The sequence below is a fragment of the Lytechinus pictus genome, chromosome 3 (assembly GCF_037042905.1).
Source record: "Lytechinus pictus isolate F3 Inbred chromosome 3, Lp3.0, whole genome shotgun sequence".
Classification (NCBI taxonomy): domain Eukaryota; kingdom Metazoa; phylum Echinodermata; class Echinoidea; order Temnopleuroida; family Toxopneustidae; genus Lytechinus; species Lytechinus pictus.
This window is the reverse complement of record NC_087247.1, coordinates 23,224,004-23,243,346: the sequence shown is the minus strand read 5'-3', so window position 1 is coordinate 23,243,346 and position 19,343 is coordinate 23,224,004. Positions and strand designations below refer to the sequence as shown.

The 19,343-nt window shown below is 34.4% G+C and overlaps 1 protein-coding gene across 2 annotated transcripts in view; it reads left to right on the top strand.

Annotated features, from left to right (window-relative positions):
* The window catches only part of LOC129255775 (host cell factor 1-like), a 35,709-nt gene extending 24,062 nt beyond the window's left edge, over positions 1 to 11,647 (top strand). For both annotated transcript variants that reach the window (XM_064096662.1, XM_064096661.1), the window contains exons 16-24: positions 251 to 332; positions 708 to 824; positions 1,256 to 1,495; positions 1,885 to 1,991; positions 3,242 to 3,388; positions 4,002 to 4,190; positions 4,800 to 5,071; positions 5,293 to 5,394; positions 6,203 to 11,647. In XM_064096662.1, coding sequence (XP_063952732.1) covers positions 251 to 332; positions 708 to 824; positions 1,256 to 1,495; positions 1,885 to 1,991; positions 3,242 to 3,388; positions 4,002 to 4,190; positions 4,800 to 5,071; positions 5,293 to 5,394; positions 6,203 to 6,257 — 1,311 coding nt within the window. In that variant the 3' untranslated portion in view covers positions 6,258 to 11,647. The remainder of the gene's footprint in view (positions 1 to 250; positions 333 to 707; positions 825 to 1,255; positions 1,496 to 1,884; positions 1,992 to 3,241; positions 3,389 to 4,001; positions 4,191 to 4,799; positions 5,072 to 5,292; positions 5,395 to 6,202) is intronic.
* The last annotated feature ends 7,696 nt before the right edge of the window (positions 11,648 to 19,343 follow it).

Sequence of the window (19,343 nt, the reverse complement as noted above, 5' to 3'; positions counted from 1 at the left end):
GAAGTTTATTTAAATAGCATGAGTTGGTAACAGTGGAATTTCAACAAGGGAAAAGGGTCATCTTAGCTTTTATCCATCCCAAACAGCTTGTTATTCAATGAGTTTATAACCGTACATAAAGAAATATTTCATATCCTCCTTTGGTCTCTTATTTGTTTCCTTCCATGATAGAATTCAATCATTAGTTTATATGTAATTTTTGTAATCAGTATATTCTTTACATTAATCTCTGCCTGTTCTATTACCACAGAAGGGGGCTGAAGATTCAACAGAAACCAAACCTACACCAACGGAAGAAAGCAAAGATAGTTCAGAAACACAACCAACAACAGGTATGAAACCTTGAAAGCATGGTCAAGGGCACTTAGTTATTTTATCTTTGTGGCCTTGTAGGTATGATGGTACCTTTTGTCCAGTTAAGTTTCAAGTTCAAAGGATTAGGGCATGATATTAGGAAACGGCTACTGTAATAGAAATCAACCCTGGTATCCAAGCTGAACTCGCAGAACACCCTGCCACTACCTAAACAATTAGAGTAGATAATATTATTTTTAAACTAAATCAACATTTAAAGACAATGCAGTTTTGGTGTAACTGAGGTCTGATCAAGAAATTTGATAACTGAAGATATAACAAACTTGATCTGTAATGAAATTTGTTTCCATGGGTGACCCCAATTTTTTTTTTTTTTGCTTTTTCAATTGCAGAAACGACGGCAGCACCTGCTGCTGATCCAACTCCCACAACACAAGAGGCTGCAACCCCTGCCACTACAGAAGCATCAGAGGGCGATGATGCAACAAAGAAAGAAGAGAAGCCTTCGGGTTAGTTGTATTCAGTATCTTGTTATTATCAAAAGGTCAACGGTCAAAATAAAGCTTCTTGAATGTCGGAGGGATTGAATCATCTTCCTTACCTACAGCAGTCTTATCACATGGTTAATAATCTTGTTGAATCCATTACTCATTGTGAATAATTAACACACTGGATACATGGTTGAATTCTGTCATAGCTAAATTTGTAATATCATTCTTATGCCCTAATCTGTTCTTATATTTACTCCTAGGAGTCCATTGCAGCTTCAATTATGAATCTAATATTCTTCTGAAAAGAAAGTCCTTTCTAAACATGTTACTTGAGCAAATGTCTTGTGTCGTATTCAAACTTGTTCTATTACTTCTGTGTGGATGTGACTTATCCGTCAGAAAGAGAATATAGGGTAAAGATTGAAGACTGTGAACTTACTTTATTACAGAACCAACAGAGTCACAACAAAAAGAACAAAAACCAGAAGAACATCCGAAGGTGGAACAACCAGAAGCCACGCCCATGGAAACGGACCCCTCCCCTGCCCCTGGTACAGGGATACCGGCTGAGTCTACAGATACCACCAAGACCAACGGGGCCCCTGCTGAAGAGACCAAGGATAAGGCCTTGGATAATGGAGCTATGGGAGAAGAGCAGATGGATACAAAGGATGCCAACCAAGATGCAGGTTAGTCTAGATGACACTAAGCTTCACATTCCTTGTGGTGCATTTCCTTCAATATCCAATGACATATGATATTGAAAGTGCAGTCTCATTAATTGATATGCTGACGTCCCCTGAGCATGATCTTACAAATGCTGTGATGCGTCTTATACCGATTTGATCATTTGTAGATCATTGACCCGTTTTTTATTGCACATGCCAAAATTCATGTGAATTCGGGCCCTTGTACTTCATTTTCAGAAGGTAGAAAAGTTTTTTTCTTGGAAAAAAACAGAATATTCTTTGTGATATTCATACCCTCTGATCAACTCCACTTGGCATCTCTTGAAACTATCATTGTAGTTCTTTCCATTGTTTTAGAATCATATGTTTGTTTGTTTTTTCCCTGGCAGAATCAGATCCAAAGTCTATTGCCATGACGATGGCATCCCTTGCTAATTCAGCTGGTCCTCCGGTGATGACGGCTAAACCTGTCACCAATGGACTCGACACCAAAACGGTAAAAACACACCCTTATACTGATTACTTCTATCAAAATGTTTACACCATTATACATTTATGTCTTACTTAATCAAAATTTAAAGATTCTATAGGAAACTGCCAATGTAATTTGAATCCATTTATGGGCTTAGTTACTTAAGTTATATTATTAAGTAGATGATGATTGTGTTAAATGTATTTGATGTTGTGTTTCACATTCTTTTTACTATGATGCAGTGAATATCATTATTCCACTGATGTTCCGTTCACAGTAATTACAACTTTTTGGAGGAAAAATGATGCCATATTGTAGCATAAATAATAAAGTATGTTATGGCAGTGATATCAGATATTTGTAAAACCATGATAGAGCTGTGATACATCCTTTCTTAGATAAGATGGCATAGTCTTGAATGGAAGCATTGATTTGGCACCCTTATTTTCCATCTTATTGCATGTATTACCTTTTATTACTGAATCAATATTATAATTTTTCTTTCTGGATGGTGAGCATTTCATTCTCTGGCTCAGTTTTCATAGCTCACTCTGCAGGTGAATTACCACTTTGTCTACATTCTGTTTGGTCTTTTCACACATGGTCTAATCCTAGTTCGTCTACCAAATATTGGTGTATTGCCAATTTAGACCATCTGGGCATTAGGCTAAATGGCAATTACACTATGTGGGTATAAGATGAAGTGTAGTGTAGACCAATCAGCAATTAGACCAAACACATGGTCTTATCCTAGTTCGTCTACCAAATATTGGTCTATTGCCAATTTAGACCATCTGGGCATTAGGCTAAATGGCAATTACACTATGTGGGTATAAGATGAAATGTAGTGTAGACCAAGCAGCAATTAGACCAAACACATGGTCTTATCCTAGTTCGTCTACCAAATATTGGTGTATTGCCAATTTAGACCATCTGGGCATTAGGCTAAATGGCAATTACACTATGTGGGTATAAGATGAAGTGTAGTGTAGACCAAGCAGCAATTAGACCAAACACATGGTCTTATCCTAGTTCGTCTACCAAATATTGGTGTATTGCCAATTTAGACCATCTGGGCATTAGGCTAAATGGCAATTACACTATGTGGGTATAAGATGAAGTGTAGTGTAGACCAAGCAGCAATTAGACCAATTGCATTTAGCCCATGTGGTATAAGACTGACTATCTAAGAAGTAGACGAACGGCTTGGAGACCAAGATTTGAATATATACCAAACAGTGGATGAATATTTAGTTTGTTTTGTTTTATTTCAGGAGGATGGCAAGTCAGCGATAGGCCAGGCCATTCAGCTCGCCAAGAAAGATGGCAACCAGTGGTATGATGTAGGAATAGTCAAGTCTACCACCACGACAGTAGCGCACTATCACTTACCATCGGAGATTATCAACAGAAATGAAGATGTATGTATATGATCGTAATATTTAAGAAATGCTTTGTATATTTATTTGGGATAGTGATTGTGTGGATTTTCCCTAGTGCTGATATCACCTTTCAAAAATGATATTATGTTGGGTGGTATATTATTGGATCCAGTTTATATTGCACTGTGTTAGCTTCATGTGTTAATTCCCTTGACAAATGGAATCCATGAACGAGCCATCTGTCAACTAGAGATCAAAGTGATGATAAACATGTACATTCCCTTTCCCTTGTCAACCGAACCTGGTTGATACCTCACCTGTGAATGTGAGAGCGCTGCTGCATTCCCTGTTGATTAATTTCATGACATTATTCACACAAAATAGTTTCGGTTCTGTACATTATTCTTTGAACAGAGACCAAAAGTGTCTTTTCTGCAGGGAATATTTGCATGTTTATACATTATTAGTTGAGTATTAACTATGGTGAGCTTGCTCAATAGGTTTTCATTTTTTTCAGGAAGATTACAGTCCTGTTTTGATAGGTTCCTATTAGTAATGGGTCAAGCCATCAGTCCATTAATCAGAGTGATGATACCCCTTTCATTTTCCCTTAAGTATTGATCTTCCTCTCCCTTTCTCTCTCTTAACCCAGGATATTGATGTTGTTAGTGTACCAGATCACAGTTTCCTCAAGAAGCAGGAGCTTCACCCAGGCACGGCTTATAAATTCAGGGTAGCTGGTATCAACGCCTGTGGGAGGGGACCATGGAGTGAGATCTCTGCATTCAAGACGTGTCTGCCTGGGTTCCCAGGAGCACCTTCGGCTATTAGAATCAGCAAGGTAATATAATCATTACATGGTGAGGTGTTCAGATCTTCCTCATGCTCCCATTATATTAATTTTATATTTTTAAGGGAAGTGTATCTCAAATAATGATTTTCTTTATATTCGAAACATATTTGAAGTCTTTGTTTAATTCTACATTATTTGAATTTGCATTATTAAAAAAAATAATTAAATTCTGAAGAGGGAGGTAATTAAAAAAAAACCTCTCTCTTCCCTTTTTTTACCCATATGTATAAAGTAGAATATATTTATTGATTGAATCAGTATATTTGTCTTAAATGCAATGGTGACTCTGTGTGAGACATATTATACCACTATAAAGTATTTTAATGGATATATTGTTCACTTAGAGCTAGAACATCATTAAGCCAATTCCCAGGCATATTTTGAGATTATTCACTACTTTCTCTTTGTTTATGCTGTTAATTCTTATATCAAAAGGATGTGTGATTGACATCTCACTTCAGCTCACAGTCTCTGATTGTTACTTCGGCTCTGTAAGCAGTCTAGATGTTTCAGTCTATCTTGACTCTTTCAATCCACTAATTATTTGACCTTATCCTTTCGCCATTTAGTAATTTGAAGTGAATGTTGTCTTTGCAGAGTCCTGATGGAGCCCACCTTTCATGGGAGCCTCCGGCAAACACCAATGGTGAGATCCAGGAGTATTCTGTCTACCTTGCTGTACGTAGCACCATGGGCGGTGCCTCAGGAGATGCCAAGCCTGCTACCCCAGCCCAGCTAGCCTTTGTCCGGGTGTACTGCGGGCCGAATCCATCCTGTGTCGTGAGCTCAGCCAACCTAGCAGCAGCTCACATCGACTGCACCAGCAAACCTGCTATCATTTTCAGAATCGCTGCACGTAATGTCAAGGGGTGAGTTTAATATTTATTACAGATTCACCATTTGACTTCTGTTAAGATAGGATTGTTCTATGATGTCTCTGTAAGGAGGTTTAGTGAAGCAAGACATTTTCCAGAGGAACAACAAAGGAAACAGACTGAAGCTTTTGGTCTAGCGTTGTCAGTAGTCTGTATTCTTTCATGTTGATGTGTAATAATTGCAATCAATCTTCTTACTGTGTTTGTTTTTGTAGGTATGGACCAGCCACTCAGGTAAGATGGCTACAAGACAATCAAACTGCTGCTAAACCTACAACTACTGTCGCTGCCAAGAGACCAGCATCCTCTATAGAAAGGTAAGATCTACCTGCAATTGCTCTGATCCTTTCATTGCCCAGGGGCCCATTTCACAAAGGACCCACAATAATTAAACTTTTCTATTATGATACCATTTAAACATGGCTGAATGGCCAATAAAAAATAATGTTTCCATGGTGTTACCGTAATAACATAGTTACCATAATCATAAGTCTGTATGAAGTGTGTTCCAGATTGGATTGTTTGGGGGGGTAATATATTTTCTCATTCACTGTTATATCGTGAAGATGAATCATGCTCTCTTTACAAGCATGTTTCACATTTTTACTTCTAAGTTTTCTTCTAATTATAATAATAATAATATAATAATCCGCTTTTTATAAAGCGCTTAATACATCGAAACGACGTGTCTAAGCGCTTTACAGATATATCATTATTATTATTAATTCAACTCTTTATTTTTTGTGACTTTTAAAATAAAGTAGAATGCAGTAATGAAACAATAATGGATAAAATTGAGAAGACTACTATACTTTTTGGACTCATATTTGAATGAATAAAAAAAAATGTTAAGTAGTTCTTGAGAAATTGATTTTTGGTTTTGTCTCATGGTTTATTTTTGGGAAAATGAATGCATTCTGAAGAGACTGTTCACTTGAAACAAACGTGTTTAGATATACAATGTAACAACCACTGTTGATTAAAAAGTACAAAAATGTGAAAGAACATCTAAGGAATATTGGTGTAGGCACCAAGTATTCTATATAGAATATAAATTGTATAGAGTGTTTTTACGGCTATATTTTGACATTTTTTTCTTAATTTTTTGTGTCTTTGAATCAACAGTCCAATGGTGAAGAAGGTGAAATCAGAAAGTGAAGGAGATTCCAAAACAGCATAAAAAGAAGGGAAATAATACTGCATCACCAGAACAAACAGCTGAATTCAAGCATGGAAGCATGGTGGAAAGCACATTTATTGCACAGGAAAATGAATTTCTATGAAGAGACATTGACCTTTTGACCTTTCTTGAACAAATTAGTGAATGAGGGTCATCCAAGTCAACATATTACCTGCCCAAGTCTACAATGTTTTAACCTACGTTGTGCTTTGTTATTATTTTCCGTTCAGGGCAAAGTTAGATAAAGGTGAATGTATAACCGAAGTTAGTAGAGGTATCGTTTGACTTTTGCATTCAGCTAAATTTGATGTGATGCAAAAATGGAGTAACCGTAAACATTGAATTGTATGGAATTAGATAAGATTTTCTTTTTTAAAGCAAGCCTACTCATTTGATAAGATTTTCAGTTGGAGCTGATTTCCTATCTAATTGGGTTATCAAGAAAAAATGAACATAGCTTTTAGTGATGATAATAGAGGCTGCTCATACACCTTTACATTCCAATGGTCTCACAGACGAATAAGGTGCATTCTTCTTATAAACCAACAGGGTGAAAAGTAGCACTATCATCAAGAAAAAAATCAAAAGAATGATAACGGGCCTAGTTCTCTTTTCCGTTTTATTTTCATATCACTATTCAGAAAGTAAGAAGTTGTCTAAATAATTTTGTCCCAAACAAAGTGAAATTGCTTGATTGCTACATAAAATTGCCAATGCGAAGCAGACAAATGGATTGTATATTCGACATGGACTAGGCAGTTGGAGTGCACCAGTGATACACAAAGCAAGATGTTGGCAGCCCTTCCGAAGTATCTAATCCATGACAAATGCACAATGTGTTGTGCTGCCCGATCGTGTATGCATGGAATTTTATGCAATTTATTATTGATTCCAATACAAATAAACAAGGTCATGGAGCTCAAGCTAGCAAGCAGAGCGAAGAGTTTAATTTGTTTATCAAGCTAATAACTGCGCTTTATGGTCAGGATTGATCGGGCTACCTCCTGCTCAAGCAATGACAAGTGCAACATGCAATTCAGACTGGATACATGACTGGATATATTATTTTGCTTGAGTGAGATGCGCTTCTTACTCACTTCATCTGTCTGAGGTAAGATTACTAGTTCATTATCAAGTTCATTTAGCATGAAAATCAAATAGCTCACTGGAAACTATTTTTGTCTGGTACATCTTACGCCAACATTAAATGTCTAACTTCGACTTTTAGCGTCAATGCAAATTTGTATAATTCTCTTTCGCAAACAGACAATCTCTGCCGGCATTTCGCATTGGCTGCCAAAAGGCATTTTATTGACAAGCTTGGTGACAAAAGCGTTGTCGATGACGGCACTAGTGAAAAGAACTTAAATTGTGCAGTCACACCAACGAAACTGCATCAATATGACCAATATTCAGTGTTGTGATAAAGGGACATCCTACTGTATGCAGTAATTGAATTCTTGATTTAAGATGAAAAAAAGGAAATGTTTGGAACATGGCTCGGCCAACAAGTGTCCCACAGAGCTCTATCCAGGATTGACTCACTAGTGATTGCACCAACTGATAATCATAAAAAGAGTTTATTCCAGTTACAGTCTGATATCTCAAGCCTCCTCTAAGATAAAGATTCACCACTTTGGAAATAAATACCGGTAACAATAGAATTAAATTTCAATGTTATTTACAGTCAAATCAAATCTGGCAGATTCAAATGTGATATGAATAATAATATGAATTACATCTTGAGTAAAGGCAAAATTGATTTCAAATCTCAAAACTACTTTCATGTTATGTACATTTGGAACAAATTCTGCATTTTTCAAACGAGGCTTATGACATTCTTCTTTGTATGGCCATCCAGAACTCTAACAAGCATCTATCGAGGGTAATATCCAATTCGGATAACTGGTGATGATAAAGGCATTGAGTGCTCCAGGCGATAAACAATAATGATCGTATACAAGTTTAAAGTGGATTTGATATTTGATAATCAACTTGCATGGTAAGGCAGCTTCAAGGATGAGAGTCACATTAAATTTTGCTGAATGAAAAATATCTGCATGTCTTTGCTTTATAATTGTATGTTGCATACGCTCAACGGGATGTCTTTAATTAAAGGTAACAATGCTTTAGATTTTCACACTTTTTTTTTAATTGTTCATACAAAATTATCCTGTTCATGATTTTATAGTATATTTGGTGCATTGTTTGCATTATTGTTTCAGTTGAGTCATAATGTACATGTTTAGGTGGCATTGCCTAATATATATATTTATTTTGTATGATATCGTTATGTTGGAGGAGAAAAGAACAGATTGTACATGAAGAAGTTTTTAATTTGTTGTAAACAAATTATTTCAAATAAGTGAATGATTTTTGAGTGAGGAAATGTGTATCACATGTATGTAAAAAGAGGAGTTCTTGTTTTATTCTCATAGATGAAATTGTATTGAGATATGGTAAAAAATTTTTGAAGAGTAATGAATTGACAAGCAGTGGCACAAACTCTCATGAAAAGGAATTAACAGATTAATTAGAGTGAAGCACTCCATATTACACTTTTTCTTTTCTTCACATTCTTTCATATTCTGTTGGAAACTGCTCAAGCGACATTGGGTGAATTGCAAAGGGCATTTGATGATAGTGTTAATAGGGTTAATCATAATATATGAAAGCAAAGCAAATTAGCATTTGCCATTTAATTAATGTGTGGAAAGTAAGGTGTTTGTCTTTGAGACAAGTTAGCTTGTGAGGGCTGTAGAGAGAATAGATATATCATTGTAAACTATGAGGCATGGTCCTGTACATCATGGTGAAAGATAGCGAAATAGCTGATTGATGGGGAGGAAACAACTTACAGAACAACAATTATAGGCTGAAATCCCTCCTTTTTTAAAATAGCAATTTCACAGGCATTGTTTTCACCAATACAGCTATTTCGTATCATTAGCATGGTTTTCAATATTTTTGGGACACCTTATATTCTTTTCTTTGAATTTCACAAGCTTCAAAAACAAAGTCTCATAGCATCACAGAGTATCTACCTTTCCAATTTGCCATTGTTCATTTCAATGTTCACCTAATTCTCTGAAATTTTAGATACGTGTAGTGACAGTATAGCCAAAAATGTTATTTTCCATTGAGTCATGCTCATCGCAACAAGTTATTGGGTGCTCGAATCATATATTTGTTAGATTAAATAGGAGAGGATATCACTGGTTCAGTATTTGACAACTGAAGTTAAGACTGCTCTGAGAGTGTCTTGTAATATATTGTGTATATTTCATTTGATGTTGATGATTTACATTCACTGTATGGTTATCTAATATCCTTATGTCTATAATTTGCATGAATCGGGAGGCATGTTGTCATATCAATATGGATAGTAGTAAACAAATGTGTAATCTGTATCATCAAATTGTAATTATATCTTGGAGAAATATTGCTTTGATATGAATTTCATTTTTTGTCTGGCCTATGTGTTCAGCAAGAAATAGATTTGTAAGCTTTGTCATTATTTGTCCAAGGGCTGTAAATTATGGCTTTTCTTTCCAATATTGATTTTTTATGGATTGTGAATTACAGGTATATGAAATAGAGAAATTTAATAGAAAGAAATTTAGGGTTGGTGAAAGGATGACCTAAATTTCTGATTTTATTCAGATTGCAAAAAAAATACAAATGAAATATGTTGATTGTTAGGATAAAGAAATTTAGATAATTAGAAAGAGAATATGTGCGCATGTGGGAGGATAGATATGAGAGAGAGAGAGAGAGAAAGAGGTAGTGTGTGAGAGAAACATGGATATATTAATGTTTTCTTAGAGCTTTGTAAATACGCAAATAGATTTGAGAAATGGCCTTAGTTTCGAAGTGACTATTATTCACCAGACTGTTGATATTTTAAGGGAGTTTTGCTTTTAATTTTCAGGGATTTTCATGTTTAACCAGCTCTCCACTTGGGTATCAGAACCTGTGCAAGTCCAAAGATAATTTTTTCTTGTAAAATAGTGAGCAAATCTGTCAAGTAGTATGTTTACAATCCCCTCACCGCATCCATCATTGATACATGACAGAAATCCTCTATCAATTGGGTAATTTGATATTATTTCTTTTTTGTTCACCTTCACCTCATACGAGATGTGATTGACTTTGGGCATATGATGGTAAATTTTGGAAGGGGCATGCAAAGCACATCAACAACCTGTGTTGTTGTGAGAAAGAATATTAGAAATAAACATTCCATGAAGGTGCATTGTATCTTAATATTATTTGATTTCTTTCAGGCCTGTGTAACTCTTTAACAATCTTCTGAACAGATGAGGCTAACCAGCCTCCAATTAATTTATTAGGGCTCTCAATAGCATATCTGTTGCAAGACAGCTGACATAATAAAAGTTTACACTGGACAGTCAGAAACAGCAAATGTTTTTCAATTTTGACTGTGTAATTTCTTTAACCTCAAAGGTATTTTGCAAAATGATGGTTTGGCCTAGGCATATGGGAGGAAAATGCCTGTATTGTATTTAAGTTTTGGACCATCTGAACCGAGTAGATCAGCACAAACATTCCAAATTATCTATTCAGCTGCTTCAGAAGGAGAAAAAATAATAATTGAAGGGGTTTTGAAAGGCCTACATGGGATTTGATCAGCACTCATATCAAGTTTATCTCTGAATTGTTCCTTTAAGGTGTATTTTTCAAAGAAAACTTTTTAAAATGTCAGGAATGATTGTATGATGAATGTACGTCCCCACTTCAATTTGAGATAAAAAGCTCTTAATGTTCATAAGTTTTGATTGGCTGACTGTTGCTATGGTAACTGTTAAAGACAACTTACCCTTGCTGATAGTCATCATGAATGGTGCCCTGGTTTTGCCTATTGATATGTACAAAATACTTGTGGAATATTCTTTTAGTTCTTGCAGAGTTGGGGTTATCATACAGAAATGTTTTTAAAGTAAATATGTTTCCTTACTGTTTGAGGTAGTGCTTCCAAATCAATACAATATCATAGTAAATGAGATAAATGCTTCTTATAGTGTGCACATATATTTCTTTCTTTCCTTTTATGGGGGTGACTGTTAAATGATAAAGGCCAACTTGTATGGGTGCTTGTTTAGTCAATGATAACAGTAGAAGGTATACAGAAGGGAAAATATGTCTGGTTGTCATTCAAAACTAAAGTTTTGATTTTTCTTTTCTTTTGTTTGATGTTAAATGTTGTAAAGCTGCATTTTTGTCCTGTACAAAGAAATTGTTTCAGTAATGCAGGTTATGTACATTGTAAATATCACCCTTATTATTTTTGTGTGCATGTTTGTCCTGTAGCGCTCCTTTTTTCCGTGTACTTCTTAGAATGAACAATAAAAAAATTTGTATATTTCAAATTGATAAGTTGTCTTTTTTTTCTTATCCAAAGAATGTATTCTGTCTTTTTCATTTATATTTTTATCTTATGTGATATATTTAGTATATCTCTTTCATTTTCAAACTTAATATTATTGAAATGTGAGGTGTTCACCTACTTATTGAAAACTATTGACAGTGTTAGATTCAATGCTAGTACAACTTAGTGTATGGACTGTTTATGTAGTGCTTACATGGTAAAATATTTATGCTTTACAACATCACAAGTCAACTTCCCACAGCCATGTGTGTTGGATAAGATCTCAAAGGTTTTCACCTGTACGGTCAACGGCCAACTCAGCCGTATGTAGACACATGACCAGTCAACTCGGTTGACATTCTCACCATACAATATACATGTAGCCCCTCAGTGACATATCAATAGAATTACTGTCATACAAGGAACTAGATGTATATGAATTTATATGTGTATTTGTGCAAATAAGTAAATTATAGATGAAAGTCTGGGTTCCATTTAACAAAAAGTTGCTATGATAGCGACTCTTGATGGGATGTCAACTTTTATTGGAAGAGCCAATCAAGAAGCAGTATTTTCACTGTTGACATGGTAATTGATATTCCAGTAAGAGTTTGTATCATATCAACCTTTCATGAAATGGGGCATAGGCAATTTGTAGGTGCCTCCTTTCACATTTCAATTCCGGCAATGTTTTGCATCCCCTAGCCTGTGACATGAAAAGTTGTAGCATGTGGCATTTTTGTAACCACTTCTCTAATGAATTTATAGAGGTATACTCCAATTAATTCTTTTTACAAGCAGTTTGTCTTCTTATTGTATCATTTTGTTTATTTGGCTCTTGGCCTATTAACCTGACAAAAAGTTTATTGTAAAAATTGCAGAAAAAAATGATAAAAAATATTGACAAAGGTTTGAGAAAAATCAACCAAAGAATGAAAAAGTCATTAGAATTTTAACAATTTGATTTGTGATGTCATATGCGAGCAGCATTCCTACATAGCGAATGGTAAAAAATCAATGAAATGTCATTTTCTCCGAAAATTGAAAATTGTTTTTACTGTTTCTTTTTTACCGGTATATCAATAGACAATCATTTCACACCCAGTCATGAAAAGAAAAGAAAAATAAGTCATCAGGAACCGTTAAAAGATGAAATTCATGCATTTTATATTACATAACATATGGGGCGACTGCTCGTTTGTGACGTCACAAATCCAAAAGTAAAACTTAAAATTCCAATAACTTAATCTTTAACGGATTTCCTCAAACTTTCACCAAAATTTTACCATTTTTTTTATTATTTTACCAAATTTTTTTATTATTTTTTCTGTTATTTTTACCACAAACTTTCCTTCAGGGAAAACTTCCCCGTTAACCAGTTCATGCAGCGGATAGAATTGCTAACCCTATTGAACTGTGAATTATACCCAATTGTTTTTGCTTGCACGAATTTTGAGAAAATCGATAGCAAGATGTGGTGTTTTTATCTACTTTCAGTGTCCGGATATCCGCCCCCCCCCCCAAAAAAAAAAAAAAAAAAAAAAAAAAAAAAAAAAAAAAAAAAAGATAAATAATTTAAAAATAAATAGATAGAATGAATGAATAAATAAATAAATAAAAATAAATGAATAATCAAATAAATAATAGGGCAGGGCAAAATCGTGATATAGGCCCCGCTCGAGAAAAACTTGTAATCGATCATACCTCAATATCTAGGTTGCTAACTTCAGCTCACTATATATACTCGTGATATAGGCCCCGCTGCTGTGTTGAATGGCTCAGAATGTCCGTTCGCGGGGCCTGTTTCACGAGTATAATAATATAATCGTTATATAGGCCCCGCACTACGGCACTTCAGGCACTCCAACACAGTAGTGGGGCCTATATCACGAGTATATTATTAAGCTTGCATCCCACTAGCGTACCTACGGGGGGGGCAGGGGGGGCACTCTGCCCCCCCTGACGAGTCACAACCCATGCAAAAACGTCTCTTTGCCCCCCCTGACGGGCTTGAAAAACCATTTTTGCCCCCCCTGACGAGTTTTAAGACCTTGAATGCCCCCCTGACGAGCTTGAAGACCTTTTTTTTTTTTTTTTTTTTTTTTTGCTTGTCAAATTTTTTTCTGGTACGAAATCCTTTATTTGTGACCGAAGACCTTTTTTTTTTTTTTTTTTTTGGCTTGTCAATTTTTTTTCTGGTACGAAATTCTTAATTTGTGACCGAAGACCTTTTTTTTTTCTTTTTTGCTTGTCAAATTTTTTCTGGTACGAAATCCTTTATTTGTGACCAAAGACCTTTTTTTTTTTTTTTTTTTTTTTTTTTTTTTTTTTTTTTTTGCTTGTCAAATTTTTTGGCGGACGGTTTTGCCCCCCCCCTGTGGAAAATCCTAGGTACGCCACTGTTGCATCCTAAGATAGTCGCGAAACTGGCCCCGTCCAATGCGCCTTTTCCAGCATTCGCACGTGCGTGGGGCTCGGATGACGGCTATTAGTATACTCGTTATCGAGGCCCCTTGCACTGTTATATCATGGAAAATAACGTGGTCCTGGGGCTTGTTTCCCCGGCCGGTGAGAATTATCATGGGCGGCGCTGGAGGGGGGGGGGGAGGGCCTCCAATTTATTTTCCAAACAAACAAGGAGAGAGAATAATAAAAATGTGTATGTATATATTTCAATCTATTTTAATTGATAAATTAATCATTTAATTGATTTGTTTTCAGTTTTTTTTCTTTTGTGATGTAGAGAATAAGAGGTATCATTCGTTTTTAATTATTTCTATGTGTGGAAGTTCAATCATTTCAATCTATTTTAATTGATTAATTAATGTATTTATATTGATTAATTTAATGTATTTATATTGATTAATTTAATGTATTTATATTTATACATTAATCATTTAATTTATTTGTTTTCAGTTTTTTTGTCTTTTGTGATGTAGAGAGTCAGAGGTATCATTCGTTTTTAATTCTTTCTATGTGTGGAAGTTCATTTATTTATTTATCAATCTATATTAATTGATTAATTAATATATTTATATTTATTCATTAATCATTTAATTTATTTGTGTTTTTTTTGTGATATAGAGAGTCAGAGGTATCATTCGTTTTTAATTCTTTTTATGTGTGGAAGTTCATTTATTTATTTATTATCTATATATCTATTTATTATATATATTTTTTTTTTGTTATCTGAGACGCGTGCGTAGGCCTAGGTCTTATGTTGATACAGGCTCGTACATTTCATTCATTTTTATTCATTCTGTAAGTTCTTGTGGATATACAAAATGATGACGGCAATCATTATAAAGCTCAGAATATCTACTCTTTCACCTGGTATCCTCAGAAGATTCCTCGATCATTCAGGCATGAATGACTTTAACAATTTGAAGAAAGTATAGATATACAATCTAAATTTAAAAATAATCGTTTACCTTTTTTAATTAGTCGTAGTTGAAGGGTGTTATAACCTTATTTTTTGTTACATAAAAGGAATATATATTTTATTTAAAGGTCAAGTTCACCCCAGAAAAATGTTGATTTGAATAAATAGAGAAAAATCAAACTCGCATAACGCTGGCAATTTCATCAAAATCGGATGTAAAATAAGAAAGTTGTGAAATTTTAAAGTTTCACTTATTTTTCACAAAACAGTGATATGCACAACTCATTTGCTTGCAAATGATACAGTTGATGATGTCCCTCGCTATTTATTTTGTTTTTTTATTGTTTGAATTATACAATATTTCAATTTTCACAGATTTTACAATAAGGGCCAACGTGACTGAACCATATATTCCACATGTTCAGGGAGGATTTAATCATTGTTTCACTTGACAATGAGAAAATTGGAAAATATATTTCATATAATAAAATACTAAAGAAATAGTGATTGGGTGGCGTCATCAGTTTCCTCATTTGCATACCGACCTGGATGTGCATATATAACTATTATTTTGAATTAAACTAAAATTCGATATGTTATAACTTTCTTATTTTGCATCCGATTTTTATGAAATTCTCAGCGTTATGATCGTTCGATTTTCCTCTTTTTATTCAAATCAAATTCTTTGGGGTGGACTTGTCCTTTAAATTAATTTTTTTATTCATGTATTTGTTTGTATTAAACTTTTTGTTTTATTTGATATTAGACCAACAATTATCGTTAATTTCTCTTTTTTGTGTATGGATTTGATCTCTCTCTCTACACCGTATATTATTATATATATAACAAACTATATTTTGTTACCTTATAATACCACTGAAGCCAATACGTGAAACGTTTATATATATATATATATAGAGAGAGAGAGAGAGAGAGAGGGCCTAATACATTACTATTTCAAGTTCTCCTTCGTATTTCTTCACTTATTCATTTCCTGGTTTATTCATTTATTCGTTCATGTTTGTGCTGTTTTGGGAAAAAATGTTGTCTATTAATTGACACGATAGGCCTACCCCGAGAGGGGGCAGTATACCCTGACGTGAAGTTGATGATAATTAAAGCAGAAACTAGAAAAAATATTCTTAAAGGTTTGCTGAAAATATATTTTTTTAATTGCCACGCATTTTGGTTAAGAAGTTCGCTATTCTCTAATCAAATATTTCCATTCTCACACTTTAATTAGTGTTTATTATATTAAATTGTATTCTACTCATTAATGTAATGAATGACTTGCTAAGATCAATTGTAATGTCACTTTCACCTGCCCAGTAACCTGCACAATCAAGGTACTAATGGATAATTTGTTTTTTTGTTCCAATCATGAAGAAGCGAAAACGAAAATCAGCCCCTTAGTTTGGGGTTTTTGGAAACCCCCATAACGAAATCACAACGAGAATAACGTGTTATGATTTGGTTTTTGTATATCAAAAAACAGAAAAATTAAATTAAATTTTTTTTTGCCGCTTTATCTGATTTCTCATTCTAAATTTGTGTATTTATATATATAAAAAAAAAGAATATCAGAACATGCCACGATTCGTGACCTCACTGTCAACTAAGTATATGTATGATGCAACTGCATGAAAAACAGCGCCTATAGAATTGTTGGATGTCGCCTAGCAACAGGATACTATGTAAGTGGTAATTAAACTACATGTAAATCGATGTAAAATATTGATATTTACAGATGAATCCAACATGACCAAGCAATATCATTTTGGTTATATATCCTAAATATAATGCTAATCATATAAAGCTAATTTCTTACCCTCCAGAAACTATTAGACGAAACTGACAAGTTAACAAATGTCACTTAAACACAACAGTCATATCATTTCGTCTTCAAGAAATATTATTTTACAAACAAAGAAGTTTATGAAGCATGATCTGATTATTAAATCAAGAATTATGTAAATCTCAAATATAGAGAAATAAAAAAATATCCACGCAAATCATGTTCGATAAACGATCAAGCAGGGCACTGGGAACGATTTTTAGTAGGGGGTGCTGTGGGTTTTGTTTGAAAAAATGGCAAAAAAGAAGAAAAAACATTACACTCCAAGATGATGGGGATTTTGGTAAAAACTATTGCTCCTAAATAAAAAAGAATTACAATCGATTATAGACCTATAATTTTATGCTCCCATCAATTCAAAGAACACAACGGTTCAAGGAAAACGTCAATTATACTAAAATCATTTATAATGCATTATTATCCTTTGTAATGGATCAAATTCAACAAGGAAAGTTAAGCGTTGAACAAGATGCCCCCCCCCCTCCTCTCTCACTCCTACATGTCAGCAGTGTTTAAAAACATAACCTTTTCGTGTCGATATATATCAACAAAATTCATCTCGAACTTCGATTGCATTCGCATCCTATTTTCAAGTGTGAACAAAAAATCAGCTCGCGCTCCTCTTTCATATCCTGTTCATGCGTCACTGTAAAGTCCTTTTCCCATTTTCAGTTCAGTAATTAAAATATTAAATAAAGGTTTGTTGTTTAGGGTAAATAAGAACTTAGTGTGCTCCATTCATAGCTTTTAACACATGGATTATAATTTTTTTTTTTTTCACAGTTAGCGGTCTCGTTTAGTTCGGCCGTATAGTCATGGTAGGCCTATCTTGTTGGTAAATATTAAAGTAAAATGTACTTAAACTTCCATATCACAACGCCCCCCCCCCCAAAAAAAAAAAAAAAAAACACTTACCTTTTCCTCTTTGAGTGGCCGACCAGGGATTTCATGAATGGCAATGTGTCCAACCGGCCTGTACGGCTGTACCCCCGCCCCTTTAAAAATACTGAACCCGTACATGCAGTGGCGTACCTAGGATTTTCCACAGGGGGGGCAAAACCGTCCGCCAAAAAATTTGACAAGCAAAAAAAAAAAAAAAAAAAAAAAAAAAAAAAAAAAAAAAAAGGTCTTCGATCACAAATAAAGGATTTCGTTTCAGAAAAAAATTGACAAGCAAAAAAAAAAAAAAAAAAAAAAAAAGGTCTTCGATCACAAATAAAGGATTTCGTTCCAGAAAAAAAATTGACAAGCAAAAAAAAAAAAAAAAAAAAAAAAAAAAGGGGTCTTAAAGCTCGTCAGGGGGGGCAAAGATACGTTTTTGCATGGGTTGTGACTCGTCAGGGGGGGCAGAGTGCCCCCCCTGCCCCCCCCGTAGGTACGCTAGTGCGTACATGTGTGTATATTTTTTTCTGACGCATTCAACCAGACAGACCTATGCGCCACCAACTGTCTTCTCAAATTTGCGCCCCCCCCCCCCCCCCCGCTACGAAATCTCGGATCTGGGGGACACATTAAACTCCTGAAATAAAATAACACAGATAAGGAAATAGTAGAATAATCCGTGCATGAAAATAAATTATGAGAACACATTGAGACACTTTTCCGAAATTATTAAATCTTTTAATAAAATCGGGGGCGAGGGTGTATGAATTAGTAAATAAATGAATACCATATAGGCGAAGAAAAAAATGCAATATTTGGATGGTGAATTAATGAAATGACGATCGACCAATAAATGTTTTTTTTTAAATAATTTGTTGATGCGATATGCCGTTATTTCAGGCCTACTACCATGTATATATACCAGCAAACAATCGAAATCCATCATTTTTAAAACCATGCCATCAAATACAGTTACAAACAATCTTCAAGTGGATTGATTAAAATGAAAGCAGGATGAGAAAATAATTTAAGTTGATAGGTTAATTAGATGAAGAAATACTGGGATATCAATGAACGGTATTAGTAAGCTTTTAAAAAAATAAAAGATTAATAAATTGATATTTAGGTAAAAGAGAAAACGTACTTAACGTACTTAGATAATATAGATAATGATAGGCCTATCCCCAGTTGTGGGGGCCGGGAGGGGGATAAGTCTCAGTAAAATATAGATTAAATTAATTATAGCGTAGATATCCCTCAAGCAATAATAAAATTGACCAAAAGAAAATTAATACATTTTCCCCGAATGAATATGCCTATTCGTTTTCTTTTCTGAACTTAAAAGGATGAAAAGCGGGGGGGGGGGGGGGATTTATGAAAGGAATGAAAAAAAATACAAATTGATAATACGCAGGAAGCTGGATGAATGATTCAATATTGAATAAGAGAAGAAAGCAGATTTGAAAAAAATGTATATTGACTTCTTACATCCAGGTGATTATAAATAGATTATGATACATGAATGAATAAATGGATTCATTCGCAGCAGTACGTCAAGTGAAAGATTGGGGGAAATTA